Source organism: Armigeres subalbatus, chromosome 3, assembly GCF_024139115.2.
Source record: "Armigeres subalbatus isolate Guangzhou_Male chromosome 3, GZ_Asu_2, whole genome shotgun sequence".
Classification (NCBI taxonomy): domain Eukaryota; kingdom Metazoa; phylum Arthropoda; class Insecta; order Diptera; family Culicidae; genus Armigeres; species Armigeres subalbatus.
The window spans coordinates 175,656,601-175,676,067 of record NC_085141.1 but is presented as its reverse complement, the minus strand read 5'-3'; the positions used below and the strand labels follow the sequence as shown (position 1 = coordinate 175,676,067).

The following is a 19,467-nucleotide window of genomic DNA, read 5'->3' as shown; positions in this document are numbered from 1 at the left end:
AATGATGCTATGAAAAATCACCGAAGAGTGCTTGGTCCCCAGTTTCTTCAGCAAAAATGTTCATCAGGATGTCAGCTATCCAGGAAAAATATGGGAGGTCAAGTTTGACTATACGCTGAAGACCTAGATATCCAAAACCTTGGGAAGGTTTTGCTTCTGACAGCATGCAGATGAATCTGAAATATTTGAATTCTATACCACGTTGTTTAACAAATCTAACAATTCAATCAAGTTTAATCATCTTGATCGTTGAGACTGTGGCCAGTTTTCTGGAATACGAGATGTTCAAGGTTCCCCAAAACGTTCTCGATTTTAGCCCACGGTATCTACCAGATCAACCAAGGTTTATGCAATGTTTCCATCATCGGCATACACCCAATTCAGTCCAATAGGCACATACACATCATGTAAATTCAATTTTCTAAAATACGTGATATTCAAGGTACTCCAAAACGTTTCCAAGTTCAACCCAAAGTATCTACCGGACAACAAAGGGGTCGCCAGTTAGCCTTGCGAGCATAGGCGTAGAATTGCCAGTCCGAACATGGCGAGTTAGATCCGGTCTGGTCTAGGATGTTTCCGTGTGGGAAACATTCTAGATTCCCTGGGCATAGTATTTCCTTTGTACTTGCCTCACAAGATACATACTCATGTAATGGCGGGCATACTAAGTTGAAAAGTCGGACAAGTTCCAGTTGAAATGTAGAGCCATAGAAATGTCCAAGGTCCTCCAGATATCTACTAGATGGACAGTTACTAAAGAGGTGTTTGTGTCGAGCAATTTTTGTTAAGGCGTATAACGAACATGGATGATTACATTTAAAAAAATACGACCGTAAAGGCCTGCAATGGCTAGTACAAGTGATGATTGCAGTCAAATAAGCTAAATGGACTCACTGGGATATCATATTTAACATCATTCATAAGTTAATTCATTGGATAGATCAAAGTCGTTTTGAAAATTTGGTATTGAAATGATCTGAGATCAATGACGTTTTGAAGAGATGTAATACAGTCGGAATCGAGATGTGGAACAGAAGTTCTTGGAAAATTGTTCGAAAGGACTGTCATAGTACCCTGAAAATATTTTAGTATGACATCATTTGTTTCAACGATTTGATGTCGAGTCTTAGAATATCAACTCATGGATAATCCACTGTAGGTTGTAGAAGAATTATCGCGCTTAGGATCAAAGTGGTGTAACTGTATCGATCGGTTTTTCTTAATTGTTTTTTGCTTTCGTTATTAACTCAACTTATTTCAAAGTTGTTGAATGTTGATTCTGGTGCAATCTGCAACTATCCTTTATCGTCCCAAACAGTAAAACCTAAGGTAAAAGGCAGAAAGGCACATGTTCTGGACGTTTTAAAGAACCGAAAAGGCCTGAAGTAGCTTGTAAAAATAATGAGTAAAATACTATCGGCTCAATAGACCAGGGAGGTTCAACGATGCACGGATACATCTTTCAGGAATTGGTTAATCCGGTAGATCACATGTTCTGAGCTGTTTTGAACTTAAAGACGTTTTGGAGAAACTAAAAAGCCCATAGTTGCGTGTAAAAGTAATGAGTGGAACCCTATCGGCTCAATGTGCCTGCTAAGATATTCAACGATGCACGAATACGTCGTTCAGAGCTTGGATGATCGGGTATATTACATGTTCCGAACTCCAGAGCGTTTTGGAAACCTTGAAATAGTTTACGTTAATTCAAAACACGATAAATTTATGTGTTACAATTACATAGATATTTCTGGAAAAATATTTCAGCTAAGAACATTTTGTTCGTAGACATATTTCCTGGTACATTCGAGGTTATGTACTCCAGAACAGTTTGGACGGCCTATCCGAAAAAGTATTTCAACGAATGCCAGAACAATGTAATCTTTTGTCCTAAAGTAATAAAGTGAGAACAAACCCGCATATTGTCACTTTTATTTCGATGAGGGGAAGTCGATGAAGAGAATCTTCTCTTGTTAGTTACGGCCTTATTACCGCCAGTGCTTGGAATATTAGAAATTCAACATTTACCCAAAAACTAACCAAAGTAATTTAATTTTAAAAGCTTAATTTCTTAAAAAAAATAATTGAAATTTCTTGTTGATAAAAACGGAATCATTTTGCTGACGAAATCAGAGCGTGACAAAATTGGAACGTGATAAAATCGGAACATACCTGTACTAAATTAATATTATATAAAAGTTTAGAAGGTGAAAAATCGAAGAGCAGAATTGTTGTGTACTATCCCCACTCGCATAACAGTTCCATTTGACTTTTCACCACTTTTGTCTTTATTGTTGTTGCATCAACAGACTACATTTGGCCCCAATGATGTAGAGTATTTGAAAAAAAAAATGAACATTAAAAGATGGTGTCAGCGTAACATGCTTAGGCTGACCATACGTACCGTATTTAACGGGACGGTCCCGTATTTTAGACCTTATTGTGCTGTCCCGTCGTAATTTAAAAAATCCTCAATTTGTCCCGTTTTTTCATTGATTCTTCCAAATAGCTCTAGAATATTATTCAAACAAATTCAGTATTTTAGGTTTTTATCGATGACAACAAGCATTTCTCCTGCAGATTTTTTCATACAGTTTTATTTTAATTACTTTGTTATACTTATTCATTAACTAGGCATTAAAATTTCATCAGTGGATTGAACGGAACCGGTAACTTGGTAGGCAAGTATATCCTGAAAATCAGGAACAAGCATTCTAATTTCCAATATTAGGTTCATTTTCGATTTTTTTTATCTTGCGAAGTAGGTTGCTTCACCACATATTTTTAAATTGTTTGATTCTTTTCGAAACATTAAGAATCATTCAAAGTCTTTCTGGATAATTATGAATATCTCTAAATCATGCACTGTTAAAAACGACAACATCAAAAATAATTTATAAAAAAGCTGAACAAAATCAAGTGTAAGGCAGTGATACCGATTTATCGGAGGATTTCGGTCCTCACGTACTTTAAGGCTGTTTTACAGATCAGGAGCTTGTCTACAAATTTCGCTTTTATATGTGTGGGCGGGACCCCGTAGAAAACTAGGATTTTAGCCTGATTTAAAATACAATACGGCGGAAATCCCTGAGAGCCCGAGCTGTAAACCGGGATATAACAAAGCCAGGATTTGTTTAAATTTTCGCGACGTCATTGCATGAGTCCTGCTTTTTTTGAATCACATGGGATCAAAATCAATGTACAAGATTCCTGAGGTATCACATCAATAAAGTTAAAAAAAAAATCCTGAGGTGTGAGGCTTTTAGCGACATTTACATCAATTTCGATCAAAAAAGACTGTGAATTGATTAAATTTGACATTTTTTCACATGCGCCAACTATATTCATGGAAAGAATCAAAACTATAATGTTCTTTCCTTGTTGAGATTCTTGTTATTCTTATCTGCAGATTGAACCTCACTCATATTCATGGAAAAGGGTTTTGGCACGGGAAGTCAATAATCCCTATTGCTGTTTTCACATTTGTCTTTTGACATTTTTTTAAAATATTTTTTCTTATCTCTCTAATGCCCAGACCGGCTTTAGGCAGAGTACTTTGACTATTTTTTGTTATTTTCAATTGTTCAGAAATGTAAAAGTTTTTGATACTGGTCAGTAATAAAATCCTTAATGCATGCTCAAGAGTGAATTAAAATAAAATTTCAAAATTCCACAATTTTCTTTAAATATTGAAGAAATGCGAAAAATGTTCCTTCGGGTATTTGTCCGAACCCCTTTGAAGAGTGAAATATTTGTATAGTATTTTTCTACAACTAACCTAATACAATAGATTGTTATATTGATGAATGATTCTCTCTAAAAAAATTCTCTAATTTTTACACGGAAAATGAAAATTAAGCCCATACATTTTTAAATTTCCACAACTCTTGAATTTTGTCACATGGTTTTTTGACATTCCTGTTTATCAAATGCGTTTGTCCCGTTTTTTCACCGAAATTATCTGGTCAGCCTGCTCCGTGTGGCGTGGAAATCGAAGAGTGATTCGACTCTGTTGAAGACACGCAGTAGGCCACATATAGCTCCATGCATGCCATAATTTGTACGACGAAAGGGCAGCCTCAACATACGGCTGTTACGGAGCATGCGTGGCTGGACGATCAGGTCTATTTGTTCCAACATAGCTCCACGTCTATTCGTCCCGGCAGGGTATCGGCGATCATAATGGCTTTGTCGACATCTCTTCTTGAGGTAGCTCCAAGTTGATCAACTGACATCGGCTTTCGTAACTCGGTAGGCGAAACGGATCCAGCCAAGGTAGGCTACGAAGCGCGAATTGAAGGAAACGACGTTGAACAGATTCGATTCTCTCCGCACCGTTGTTGTAAGACGGACTCCAGACAACAGAACAGTACTCTAGAGTCGAGCGCACCAGGGAGCAATAGAGAGCTTTTAAACAGTATATGTCGGTGAAATTCTTCGCAACTCTGAAGATGAATCCCACAGTTCTGGATGCTTTCTCGACGATGAATGAGATGTGTTGCTTGAATACTAGTTGCGAGTCTAGGATCACGCCGAGGTCCTTCACATGGCTCACTCGCTCTATTTCTGTACCAAGAAAGCTGTAGTTTCAAACGATGGGCTGTTTTTTTCGTGAAAACGTTATGACAGAACACTTGACCGGGTTTACCACCATTCGGTTTAGAGAGCACCAATCCACGAAGCGATCTAGTTGACGGTGTAAGCGCTGGCAATCGGCGATACTGTGTATTTCCAAAAAGATTTTAAGAAAATTATTTTGAGCTTTTTAGTGGAATGTTTTCACCTGTCATAAGACGAGTTTTTACAATCCCCTTGATTTCCACCACTTAATTGTATCTTGACAGATACGTATTTCGACCGTCGAGTCAAGTACGAGACACTGAAGACGGCCTTACTTTTGAGGTCGAAATACGTATCTGTCAAGATACAATTAAGTGGTGGAATTCAATGGGATTGTAAAAACTCGTCTTATGACAGGTGAAGATTTTAAGGTCATCTGCGTAAGACAACCGAGGACATTTGATAACAAGGTGTACATCGTTGAAAAAGATCAGGAAAATCAGTGAGCCTAGATGACTCCCTTGAGGTATACCGTATGGTGCATGAAAACTTTTAGAGGTGCATTCCCCAATAGCTACGGTCAGATAGTGGTCAGACGATATGAATGAAACCAGTTCAGCAGACTGCCGCTGACTCCGAATCGGTCCAGTTTTGCAATGGCTAATGAGTGATTAATCTTATCGAAAGCTGCAGAGAGGTCAGTATAAATAACATCCGTTTGAGCCAGTTCTGTTAGACTGTTTGTGACGTAGGACGTAGGCTTACAGTGTGAAAGCAGTGGTTCCATAATGACGAGTTCGAACAGCTTCGAGACGGCACACAATTACGTAATCCATCGATAGTTGTTCACATCGCGTTTGTCTCCCTTTTTGTGGACTGTGAACATTAGTGCAAACTTCCAGCAGGAGGGGAAAATACCATTGATGATCGAAGATCTGAACAAGAAGAGAAGTGGAACAAGCCAACTCTCGATATGCCTTTTGATGAAGACGGCCGGTACGCCGTCGGGTCCGGGATTATTTGACGATTTTAACTGATTTGCGGCTCTCAGGATCATGTCATAATCGATGTTGAAGGCACCCAAAGACTGGTTTTTTAGGGGAACGTTCCCTGCTGCGATAGAGACTTGGCTGTCGTCACTCATCCTTTCGTCACTGAAAACGCTCGCGAATTTTTCGGCAAATAGGCGGCAAACTTCCTGAGTAGTTAAGGCGATTTCACCATTCAAATTCATTGTCGCTGTTCGTTGATGTAGTTCCAGAATGATTTTGGTTCAGATTTGAATTTGAGCTTAAGATCTCGATGGTACCGTGCAAAGCTTTGCCGACATGCTCGTTGGTATTCATGATTAAGCCTCACATAATGATTTCTTAGAGGTAGCGTTCGATGTTTTGAGAAAATTCTAAAAGCTGCTCTCTTAGTGGACTTCATTTTTCGTAGTTCAATCGAGAACCACGGAGGGTGCGATCCTTTCTGTGATCTCTTTGGCACGTGTCGGTCAATTACATACGCCAAGATGTGCGAGAAAGTTAGAGCGTAGCTTTCAACGTTGTTGGGGCCTAGAACGGTTAACCAGTCAATGCTGGTGAGCACGTTCGCGATACTGCAGTGGTCGGCTTTCAAACAATTATAGGAAACAAAAGAGGGATGAGCATTGCTAACAGGTATTTGAAGGTTTTCGAAAGTGGCTATCAGCGAGGGGTGATGAGGAACATGTTTTACAAGAGGACAAGGTGCCACCGAAATCAAGGGTCTTTTATCTTGGATGGAAACAAAGCACAGAACCAACGTGCTAAGGTTCTCGTTCGCTACGTTATTAATCTGGGTTAGCCTTGCTATGCTGTAGCTATCAAGGAGTCCAGCGACACCAGTATGATATTGCGAGCGTTCAGGGTCTGGATATAGAAAGCCACTATGCGGAGGTATCCACCGAATGCCAAGCATGTTGAAGTCGCCCAAGATGCAAATCTCGTCAATCGGAGATGCAGTTTCTAATATAGTGAAGACGGACTGACAGTGAGCGTCAATAAGGTGATTATCTCCAACTAGATCCGGGGCGATGTACAGCGCGCACAAAAACAATTTACGGTCGCCCAATTTTAAGGATATCCAGATTTGTTCTAGACAGGCCCAAGAAGCGTCAAGCGATAATCATCGATGCAAGAGTTCATTCCTCCGACGTTTTGGTAGTAGATGCTGATGTGTTATGTCGCATTAACGGGGGCGTCTAATGAATGAGAGAAAATTGTTACTCCTTTAGTCTTCACCTTTCATAAGACGACTTTAGTACTATTCCATGCAATTCCACCAGCCAGTTAAAATTTCTGTAGGGTTAGACGGTATAATACGCCCCCTCTAAGGCAACACCTATGATAACTTTTTATTTTTCAACACAATTTATGCAAATTGCCCGCCCGTACTTGACTCCGCTACGTATGAGACACTGAAAACGGCCTCAGTTGAGATCGAAGTCCGTATCTGTAAAGATATCAAAACGTGGTGGAATTAAATGGAAAGTACTAAACTCGTCTTAGACAGTTGAAGACATTCCACTAAAAGAGCTTGAATATTTTTTCTGGAAAGGATTCATACCCTTGATAAATGATCGGCATCGTATCTGGCGCCATAGCCCTAATGCAGCAACATGTGTATTTTCATATTTTGGCATTTGAAGAGGATTTCAACAGCAATACATATAAGCCGACAAACTTTAAATACCTAAGTTTCAAAAAATTAAAAGAAATTAATAAACAGTGGAATGAAAAGTCAAATTTCTGTTCGCCTCGTGAGGTACAAGCATTCGTTTCGATTTAACAAATAATATTTTACGTTCCGTTTCTCTGCTAGTGCATTTTTATTTTCCATACATCGTCTTGTATAGACATCATAAGTATTATATCAACATTTCTTAAATTGGCACTGTAGCCAGATGAGCCATTTTGAAAACTTTTCCAAACCTTTCGGTTTATTATCGCTGTACAAATATGTCACATTTGAAGGTACAGAAGCGAGCATAAGACGGTTTTGCGTGTAGCGATCAGTATTTCAAAATATGATGCTTTTATCAATCATCGATTCATACACCCAAAAAACAAATCTGAGTGCTGTTACAATAATTGTATTGAAATAATACAGATTTTGTATATGGCCAATTATTATACAGTTTCTGCAAGGTTCTTATGCAGAACTGTATTAAAATCTGCCATCCGCTGGTTGGGTGACTTCTGAGTACGCGGCATATATGATAACATGACTGTTTTGATAAACCCTTGTTTTGTCTTACTGGAGCCTCGCTGCGCATTTGATTTCAAAAGTTTCTTTACAAAAACTACAGACTTGTGATTCCAGCTTGGTCCGGATATGTAATTTCAGCAGTCAGCATAAATTGCATAAACATACGAGAGGTAGAAGCAGCTGCCGTTTAGCAAACTATCGAGAAGCAAACTTGAGAAGCGTGATAAGGAAGTTATTCTTATATTTGCTTTTTTTTTTCCAACGAACCACAGCGCAGCTCACAGAATCAACATTAGGGTATCCCGAAAAATAAATCGATCATTAAGTATTTGTTATTGTATCTTTCTTATGGGTCTCCAGAAGACTTGCGAGCAAAGGCGTAGGATCACAGATAGAAAAATCCACTGAAAATTACGCTAAAAATTATGCACATAAATGGAACACCATTACAATCGTAATTTCACACGAGATAGTGCCTAAATGCATAGAATAGATCGTAAATAGTGCATGCAAGTTGAAAGCAAACTTGTTAAGAAGAGATCAGTATCAGCGTAGAATAGCGTAAAAATCCGCATCTCAAGTTTTACGCGCTGTTTGCCTTTCATTTTTTTTCCGTGATTGCCAATCCGGATATGGCGAGTTCGATTCTCGGTAAAAGTTCCAATAGTCGAGGATGTTCCTATAATTGAGGTAGTGCTGTTTTTACACAATCTACATATTAAACGCAGCAACCCATATGGTATATCAAACTGTCAACCTATCATAACACGGAATTAGTGAAAACAAGTTATGAATTGCATCAAAGTCGGTAAAGTACCATTAAAAACCTTATCATTTTATTTGCTTTGCACCGGTAATGTTACTATAGTTGCGAACCCCATATGAAAACAATGGGATTTGCAACTATAGGAATACGAATTGAAAAAATAACGCAACTATTGAAACACTGAACTGTGGGATATCATTTTAGGTAACAATGATATATTCTGCAACGATCGTATCACTTTTATTTTGAGAAATGTCTGATGATCCTTCGGATGTATATTTAAGGTAAGCGAAATACAGTACAGACTTGGTGCGAGTAAATAAATAGTAGGTGGACCTACTAAGTTGCTTCACTATTGGACATTTTACCCTACTAAGTTGAAAAGCAGGCCAAGTTCTAGTTGGAATGTATAACCACACAGATAAAAAAATCCACTGAAACTTACGCCAAAAATCATGCACATAAATGGAACACCATTATTGGCGTAATTCCACACTGGATACAGCCTAAATGTATACAATTTTTAACGTGAATCGTCAATATTGCACACAAGTTGTAAGCAATCTTGATAGGAAGAGGACCATTTCAACGAAGAATAGCGTAAATTTCCGCATGTCAAGTTTTACGCGCTGTTTATTTTTCATTTTTTTTTCTGTGCATAGAAGAGGAAGATCTTTCTTATACTTTGAGGTTTACCAGAAGGTTATTTATGTAGTAGACAGATTCATTTTTAGGAAATACATTCTCCTTTTTATTGGCGCCACATCCCAACTGAAACTTGGCCTGCTTATCAAGTTAGGATTGTATTAGTATTTCTTTAGTTATTAATTGAAAGCTTTTTTATGCCCGCCATTGTATGTAACTTGTGTGGCAAGTACAATGGATACACTATGCCCAGGCTGTCAATGATGTTTCTTACTCGAAAACTTCCTCGTGCGGGACTGAGAATCGAACAAGCCATCTCTGGATTAGCAATCCTACACCTTTGCTTGTAAGGCTGACTGGAGACCCCCAAAAATACTATTTTCACTAAATTACCATATGGATAAGCTCCGCCAAAGTTCACATACACAGTGTGCGGAAGATTAATCGAAAAAAGTGTTGCACGAAGCCACACCCTTTGTATGAATAGAATCCACGACCCCAGATAGTGATGGCTTTTGAAAAAAAATTGGAATTAAATTTTCCACCTGGACATTGAAGTGAATAATAACATCTGGTTTTCAAACAATGTAACCAATTCCCAATATATTTGATTGGGCAAAAGGCGGACTTCATTGTTCAGTAATTTGAAAAATAAACACTTCTAGATAAATGAATTTGAATATTTTTCTCCATTCTGCCTGGTCCCTAATTGCACGTCGTCAACCCCTACAGCAGCCTACAGAGTTTAAACAATTCGTCATCCAATTGATCGGCTAATCTTGATCGCAGCGCACCCCTTTTTGCCTTTTTGTACACGTCGGATCACTATGATATCTTCACTGGGTTGTCCGACAATCTGATAACGTGCCCAGCCCACTGATGTCACCCGATTTTTACTAAATGCTTAATGGAATCCGTGATTCAATCGCCTCCCTCAAGTACCGTATTCCGTATGTATCCAATTATTGTGGGCACTTGTTTTCATACTCCTAGGAATGTGGATGCTCCAAGAGTCTTGTCCAGGTCTTGTGCGAATAGCGGACACCGATCGAATGAGTCTTCTGCATATGGAAGACTGTGTGAAACAGGGAAACGAGTTCAATCGAAATTAATCTTGAGGACCGATTCTAATGGTTTTGTGGAGTTCAAAGTAAGTGTCATGGTGCGTATCCGAATATCGTCTATTCAGTCTTTTTATCATTAATTTCATCTCCGTTGTGTTGATGTCCGATCATATCACTTAGTGCCAATCTGGTATGAGGCCCTGCAATTTTATTTTATTTATTTTTTGAGCGAAAGAGCTGAGTTTGGGCAAAACCGTAACTAAGAAAATTTACTACAATATTCCGTATACATGTTTACTGGCACAGAAGTCCATTGACTTGATACTAACAGTCTCAACAAATAAAAATAATTTCGAGAAAATCAACTGTTTTGGAAGCACCCTAAACGATATCGCCGAAGCGTTGTGTCCACTGGCTGGAAGCACTCAGTTTCATCGTCGATGTGTTCTATTTCAGTCGATAAATCAAACCAAACTATTTTGAATCGCGTCTTTGTGAAAACGGAAGGAGTCCAAGCTTGTGAAATCACAAGGAACTGGAGCTCAGTTCCGCTCTAGATAGCCCTAAAGAAACACGCTCTGGTAATAATACGCATCGTGGACTTTTCTAAGGTTTGAAATGGAAATGAAAAACGTGAGGTAAGTGAAATTCACGAGTAGTTTAAATACAATTCACTTAAATTATAAACGATCGAACGCGTGTGTGTTGAATCAACGTTTAGAAGACATTTGGATTAACCGATAGCCATTGGCCGTTGTTTGAACCGATTATGTTATACTCACTTGAACATTATTGATAACTATTCGACTCTGAGAAAATCAATTCTTTCAGATGTTCTTTGTGTTGTACTTTTCAATGCATAATCTGCATCGCTAGTAGGAGGATTAGGCTCATTTTTAGTGTTGAAAGCGTACATTAGCCCACTTTCGCAATAGGCCGTTAAAGTCATGAACAGTAGATTAACTTCAAAGATGCTACAAGAAGTATCACAACATCAACCGAGGAAAAACACTACCATCAATTTGAAATGTGGGAGAAAGGATGAAAAATATTTTGGAAAATGAAGAAATTAAATATCGGCAAAACATAGTTTTCATTATAAACAATAAAGAATCATCCATAAAAAAATAAAAAACGATCCGTAAATAACACTTGATTGTTCCGTAAAACGCTATCATAAATCTAAACAATAGTGCAGGAACCTTCATAAAGAATAATTTTAGGATCCATAACTACGTCAAAATTTAGCAATTAATAGGAAACTTTGTTACTTTAAACATGGCCAAGAAAAATAATAAATATCTTGCTATTTTTCCATGAACGTATGACAAAGGGTCATAAATCTTTGGAAAATGATCCATAAAACTTCAAATATGTGCAATTATCATAAACGTGATTATGATCCATGATTTCAGTAATATGATCCATAATTTTGGTTATATGATCCATAGATTTTCAACATTTTGTGGATCAATTAATATAGTTTCATTGGCCATGTTACGTTATCGTGTAATCAAATGTATGGATCATATAAACAAAATGATGGATCATATGACCAACATTATGCATCACATTACTGATCATCATCACGATAAAAAATGTGCAAATTTGAAGTTTTATGGATCAAAATATAGGTTTTCATGGAACATGTTTAAAGGAACATATTTTCCTATTAATTGCTAAATTTGGGCGTAGTTATGGATTCTAAAATTATTCTCAATGGATACTCCCGAACTATTTTATGGATTTATGGTAGCGTTTTATGGAACATTCAGAAGTCATTTACGGATCCTTTTTCAATTTTGTATGGACCATTTTTGCACATTTAACGGTGCAAAGTAAGGGCTGCCCTTAAATATCAGCAGAATACTCTGAACGTTCAGGGGAATACAGTTTTCTGAAATCAACATCACTTTACCCAAATTATGTTTAAACGCAGTTACACATTATCCAGACATAATAGGATTCAGTTCTATTACAGACAAATTATTCAACTTGACTTCACTAGCTAATTAATTGGAACCCCATTCATAGTGACGATATGTCTACCAGATGGTTTCAAATAGGGCGGCTTTCGGATTATGTGGGAAAACTATAAGCTGAGTTTTGGGAGCATTCGGGTAAATTTTCCATTTTTGCAAGCAAGTGGTAGAAGTGTCCAAAAGATTAACCATAAAGAGCATTCAGGAAGCTTTTTAATCATATTTTTTGCAACCCACGCGTAACCTGAACCTCAATAGGACTAGTGAGACCCAGATCAAAATTATGGGCATTTTCGAACTGCTGAACAAGTTTTTGAGCCTTTTTGCTATTTAATAATCAAAATTTATTTCCTTTTTAAGGTCTGAGGGAGGCTCTCTCACGGTAGAGCGTTGTTTTCGAACTAAAATGTTTATAACGCGGAATTTTGAAGGATTTTCGCTTATCCCCACTGACAATCTTTTTGGAATTCATGAAATTTTTCTAGAAAATTTCGTGGACCTACTATTTTTCAAATTTGAATTAAGCTCTAAATACTGAACTGTTGTAGAACCAATGTTTTGCTTATCAGTACCCCTCTCCAATGATTCGAGGCATAATGTAATCGAATTTTGCAAAACTCAACTGACAAAAGTTTTGAAATTTTCGAACGATCATTTTGGTGTAAGAAAAAAAAAATGTAACCGCATAAAATTTTGAAGGAAAGTCTTTTTACTTCAACCAATTTTTCCAAATTCAATACAAAAATTACCATTTTGGGAAAGCAGCAAACAGCATACTCTCTCGTGACGCGATCTCGGAACTATATCTAGCGGGACACTAGAAAATAGTGCATTCACATTTGCAAACAAGAATTCATCAAATATATATATTAAAATCAAATATAGGAAAGGGACGAGACAAATAAGACAAATACAAACAAATACAGTCGTCTGTCCACATATCGATATGAAGGGACCATCGAGATAAGGAGAGATCGAGGAATGGAACGAAAATTTCAATGGGTACTAGATTGAAAAAAGCTCGTTGCTATGAAAAACGACAACAAAACAAATGTCATCACTTGTAGTTCATGTGTTTGTTTTTGTCCAAAAATGGTTTAGTAGCCTAGAAATATGAATATATCGACATAGGAAGAGAGAATCCTGAACAAAATAAGACCAGAACACATCGAGATAGGAAGGTTATCGAGATGTTTTTTTTTTACGGATCCTGTACACCTCCGGTGGTGCAAAGGGCCGACTTGAAAGATCTCCATCCTGAGCGTTGCCCGGCTATCGCTTTAACCTGTTGCCAGGTTAGATTTCGGTCGACTTCTTTTATTTCTTTATTGAGGCTTCGCCGCCATGAGCCTCTGGGTCTGCCTCTGCTGCGATGTCCCGCTGGGTTCCAGTCTATTATCGAGATGTAGAATGCCCAAATGTATGCACATTGAAGGGACCGAGAAAACCATCGACTTAGCTGCCGTAATCTGGAAAAGTGACGTAACAGCCATTTATAAAACATGCATGTTTTCCATTTTTCTGTTAAAGAGCTCGATGAGTAGTACTCGTTAACACCATTTTTGGAAAATGGCGTATACGTCACTTTTTCAGATAACGGCAGTTAGGGAGATATATCGAGATATAGAACATCGAGATGTGGAGAGTCGACTGCACGACAAATAAAATATACCAAGAATTCTTTCGGATATCCCAGCCAACACAAAAGTGTATAAGTGTACAAGGTGGAGGCGATATAGGCGCATTCCTCCATTTGACTGCGTGCAAAATGCACGTATATGGCCTCCACTTTGTACACTTATTCGCTATGATATACGATCTTGTGTTTGCTGGGATGCTTCCAAACGTTGCTTCAGATATTCTCCCAGGAATTCGAGCGGATATTCATCCAGGAATTCTTCAGGATATTTTTTCAGGAATTCCTCCGGATATTCCTCCAGGAATTTCTTCAGGAATTCATCCTGGTATTACTCCAGGACTTCCTCTGGACATTCCTTAAGGAAATTGTCCAGATATTACTCCAGGAGTTTCTCCGGATATTTCTCCAGGAATTTCTTTAGATATTCCTTCGGGAGTTGCTTCAAATATTCCTCCAGGAATTCGAACGAATATTCTACCAGAAATAAATCCGTATATTTCTCCAGGAATTTGTCCAGATATTACTCCAGGAATTTCTCCTGACACTTCTCTAGAAATTCCTCCAGGAGTAATTCCAGGAGCTGCTCCGTATATTCCTTCAGTAATTCATCCAGATATTCCTTCAGGAATTCATCCAGATATTTGTCCAGGAATTCCCCTGGATATTCCTCTGGATTATCCTCCGTATATTCCTCCGGATTATCCTCCGTATATTCCTCCAGGAATTCATTCAGATATTCTTCCAAGAATTCCTTCGGGTATTTCTCCAGGAATTTGAGCGAATATTCTTCCAGTAGTTCGAGCGAATATTCATCCAGGAATTCTTCCAAATATTCCATAAGAAATCCATCTGGATATTAGATTAGAGTAGGGTAAGAGTGCGCACTTAGTTTTCAATCGATCATGTGGCCCTTATGGAGCTTCTGCATATCAAATCAATGTCGATGATTCATATACTCTTCGTATGTGTTTCCCAGCGTAAAAAATGTTGAAATTATTGTAATTCGTTTTAGTGGAAGCCTTATTGCAAGACAAGGGAAAAACGCACTCTTACCCCACCGGTGGGGTAAGAGTGCGCATTGGGTGGGGTAAGAGTACGCATTTATCCAATCATGTGCTTTAAGAATATATTAACACAAATGAGAGTTAGTAACATTTAATTGATGTTTAATGAACATATGTTAGAGAATGTTTGAAGATTACGTAACTCTTAAAGGGGGAGGGGGTCCTAGAAATGTGCACTTTCATACGAAAAAACATTGTTTTTTCTGTACAAAAAAACTACAGAGGTAAAAATTTATCAGGTCTCGCGTGGCTTAAACAAAGGAATTTTCCTCAAAGAAAGTCCACCAATCACGTAACGTTAAATTTGGCTATTTCATCACCCCTTCCCCCTATATTACACTTTTTGTATGAATCCCCTAAAAATTATTTGTATTGTCATACATCTCGCAACCCCTCCCAGCTAAGCGTTGCGTAATTTATGGATGTTCCTTTTGATTAAATGATATTATCATTTAAATGAAATTGTGTTTTCGTACTATGTTTAGGTGTACAAACAGTCCAAATACAATTTCATTATTTCGCTTCAGTGCTTTGTTCGCTAAGTCCTTTCTAACACCAAATTACTTCAACTTATCCTTAAAACTTGTGATAATTATCGATTTCTGTTTCTTTTTCTTAGTTGTGGATCTTTACGAACTAGTGTTATTTCGGCCGGAGATACGAGTTTGACATCAGAACTTGGAGATTCACATGCGTACTCTTGCCCCACCCGTTCCTGCGTACTTTTACCCCACAGTCCCAAAATTTATTCAAGTATTCAAGTTCTGCACCATAAAGTACTCTATACAATAGGTTATCGAAATGGTATAATGTTCACCTGATTGAACATATATGGTAATGAAAACTAGTTGCGAAAACACAATTATGTTTAGCAAAATGACCAAAAAATTATTCAAGTCCATATCTTCCTTGTTGTTTATTCAAATCGTTCACAATTACACATGATAATAGTTGGCCAGAATACCTGTCAAACTGATGCAGTGCTGATAGTTTATCTTTTTTTATTACTTCAAAAAATCGAAAACGTACTCTTACCCCACGCGCACTCTTGCCCCACTCTACTCTACTCCAAGAATTCCGCCAGATAATCCTCCATTAATTCTTCCGAACATTCAACCAGAAATAGATCCAAATATTCCTCCATGTATTCCGCCAGATATTCCTCCAGGAATTTATAAAGATATTTCTCAAAGAATTTCTCCTGATGTTTTTTTCCTGTGGATATTCCTCTAGGAATTCGTTCAGATATCTTCCGGGTATTCCTCCAAGAATTCGTCCAAATATTCTTCCAAAAATTCCTCCGGATATTCCTCAAGAAATTCGTCTAGATATTCTTACAAAAATTTGTCTGTATGTTACTCCAGGAATTTCTCCGGATATTTATCCAAGAATTCCTCTGGATGTTCCTCCGGATATTCCTCCAGGAATTTGTCCAGATATTCTTCCTGGAATTCCTCTTTATGTTTCTCCAGGAATTCCTCCGGATAACCTCCAAATATTCCTGCAGAAATTCCCCGGCGATTCCTCCGGATATTCCATCAGGACTTCGTCCGTATATTTCACCAGAAATAATTTCTGGAGAAATATCCAAAAGAATTCCTGGAGGAATATCAGGAGGAACTCCTGGAGCAATATCCGAAGGAATGTTTGAAGGAATATTGGAAAGAATTTCTTGAGGAATATCCGGAAGAATTCCTGGAGGAGTTTTCGTCAGAATATCTGGATGAATATACGAAGGAAATGATGGTGGAATATCCGGAGAAGTCCCTGGAGAAATATTCGAAGGAATATCTGGAGGAATATTCAAAGGAATTCTTGGAATTTCTGGGTGATTATTCAGAGGAATATATTGAAGAATTCTTAGAGAAATATCCGGAGGAATTCTTGGATGAATATCCGAAGGAATTTCTAGAGGAATATCCGGAGAAAACCCAGGAAGAATATTAGGAGGAATTCCTGTAAGAACATCGGGAGGAATTCCTGGAGGAATATTCGAAAGAATATCTGGAGGAATTTTCGGAGGAATTCTTGGGGAAAAATCTGGAGAAACTTCCGAAGGAATATTTTAACGAATTACTGAAGGAACATTCGAAAGAATTCCTGAAGAAATATCATAAAAAAAATCCTGGAGGAATGTCGAAAAGAATTCCTGTGAGAAAATCAGGAGAAACTTCTGGTTCAAAATCCGAAGGAGTTCTAGAACGAATATCTGAACGAATTCCTGGTGGAATAACCGAAGGAATTCCTGGAGGAATGTCCAGAGGAATTCCTGAAGGAATATCCGGAAGAATAGGCGGAGGAACTCCTTGACGAATATCCGGAGAAAAATATATATTCGTCAAGGAGTTCCTCCGTTCTATTCTTCCGGATATTCCTTCAGGAATTCCTCTGGACATTCCTCCAGGAATTCCTTCTGGGGTAATATCCGAAAATACTCCAGGAAAAATATCACGAGAAATTCCCGTAAGAATATCCGGAAGAATTCCTGGAGGAATATCCAGGGGACTTTCTAAAGGAATTTCCAAATGAATTCCTGGAGGAATATCCGCAAGGCTTCCTGGAGGAATATCCAAAATAATATATGGAGGAATATTAGAAGCATTTCCACGAGGAATATCTGGAAGAATTTCTGGAGGAATATCCGAAAAAATATCTAGAGGAATATTCGGAGGAATAACTGTAGGAATATCTGGACGAATTCCTGAGGAATTTCCGGAATAATTCCTGGAGGGATATCTGAAGGAATTATTATTTATTATTTTCAGACTAAGGCCGGTGTGGCCTGTGCTGCACATAAAAGTCTTCTCCATTCAGCTCGGTCCATGGTTGCACTTCGCCAACCACGCAGTCTGCGGAGGGTCCGCAAATCGTCCTCCACCTGATCGATCCACCTTGCCCGCTGTGCACCTCGCCTTCTTGTTCCCGTCGGATCGTTGTCGAGAACCATTTTCACCGAATTACTGTTCGACATTCTGGATACGTGCCCGGCCCACCGCAGTCTTCCGATTTTCGCGGTGTGAACGATGGATGGTTCTCCCAACAGCTGATGCAACTCGTGGTTCATTCGCCTCCTCCAAGTACCGTCCGCCATCTGCATCCCACCATAGATGGTACGCAACACTTTCCTTTCGAAAACTCCCAGTGGGCGTTGGTCCTCCACGAGCGTCGTCTAGGTCTCGTGTCCGTAGAGGACTACCGGTCTAATAAGCGTTTTGTAGATATTCAGTTTTGTACGGCGCCGAACTCTATTGGTGGAGTCCAAAGTACGTAGAATTTCCTGCAACAATGTGTCTCCGATCTTCTCTACTGGTATCGTTTACAGCGGTCACCAGTGAACCCAAGTACATGAATTCTTCGACAACCACGATTTCGTCACTATCGATACAAAATCGTGGTGGGTGGCTTACAATGACCTCTCTTGAGCCTCTTCCTATCGTGTCCTTCGTCTTCGACGTGGTGATGACTAGTCCAATCCATTTTAGCTTCGCCTTTCAGTCTGATGTAGGCTTTCCATCCCTCTCAAAGTTATGTGCCATGATATCAATGTCGGCGGCGAAACCAAATAACTGGACGGACTTCGTGAAAATCGTACCACTCGTGTCAAACTCTGCCCTTCGTATTACTCCCTCCAAAGCGATGTTGAATAGCAGACACGAATAACCATCACCTTGCCGTAACTCTGTACGCGTTTCGAAGGGACTCGAGAATACCCCTGAAACTCGAATTACGCATATCACCCGATCCATCGTCGCCTTGATCAACCGTATTAGTTTATCCGGAAATCCGTTTTCGTACATTAGCTGCCATATCTGGTCCTGATCGATTGTATCATATGCGGCTTTGAAGTCGATAAATAGATGATGTGTGGGCACGTTGTTTTTTTTATACTTTCATTTATTTGGAAGGCTCATTTGCCGTGAAGCGTTACGGAGCCGAAATCAGGTTTAACAAATACATTTCTTTGATTCTTATACATAGTGTTAGTTTTGGGGAACCGAAAGACTCGCGGTTTAGTCGAGGTTAGGGAATACAATAATACAGTAGGGAAAGGAAAGGATTTAAGGGTGCTTAAGTAATTACGATGCTGATGTTCACAAAGTTGACATTCCTCGCATTTTTACATCTGTAACGGGACAAACAAACTTTTTTGGTAGACAACGACAAGAGGAGGACATACGAAGGGATTAACGACAGACATGGAAATGTACAACAAGAGGAAGACAATCGATATGGGGTACGACAGACAAGGAATGGGCAGACAATGATTACAGTTTTACATCAGCAACTTTCAAAATTGGTGGACCAGGGACATGTACTCTAGATCAAGGCCCGACAACACTTCCCTAATAGGCTTTGGTTGTTTTCCTCGGACCCGGAGATGTTCAGTTAGCGCAGATCTGGGGCCACGATGCTCCTCGCACGAGTGGGCACGTTGTATTCGCGGCATTTCTGCAATACCTGACGTATGGCGAACACCTGGTCTGTGGTAGAGCGTTCACCCATAAATCCCGCC

The 19,467-nt window shown here is 38.8% G+C and overlaps 2 protein-coding genes across 3 annotated transcripts in view; one reads left to right on the top strand and one right to left on the bottom strand.

Annotated features, from left to right (window-relative positions):
* LOC134219162 (uncharacterized) overlaps window positions 1-5,794 on the bottom strand; it is a 22,148-nt gene extending 16,354 nt beyond the window's left edge. Inside the window, exon 1 of the mRNA XM_062697864.1 lies at window positions 5,388-5,794. Within this exon, the coding sequence (XP_062553848.1) occupies window positions 5,388-5,794 (407 nt within the window). The remainder of the gene's footprint in view (window positions 1-5,387) is intronic.
* LOC134220218 (cardioacceleratory peptide receptor-like) overlaps window positions 1-19,467 on the top strand; it is a 365,520-nt gene that overhangs the window by 296,624 nt on the left and 49,429 nt on the right. The window lies entirely within an intron of this gene.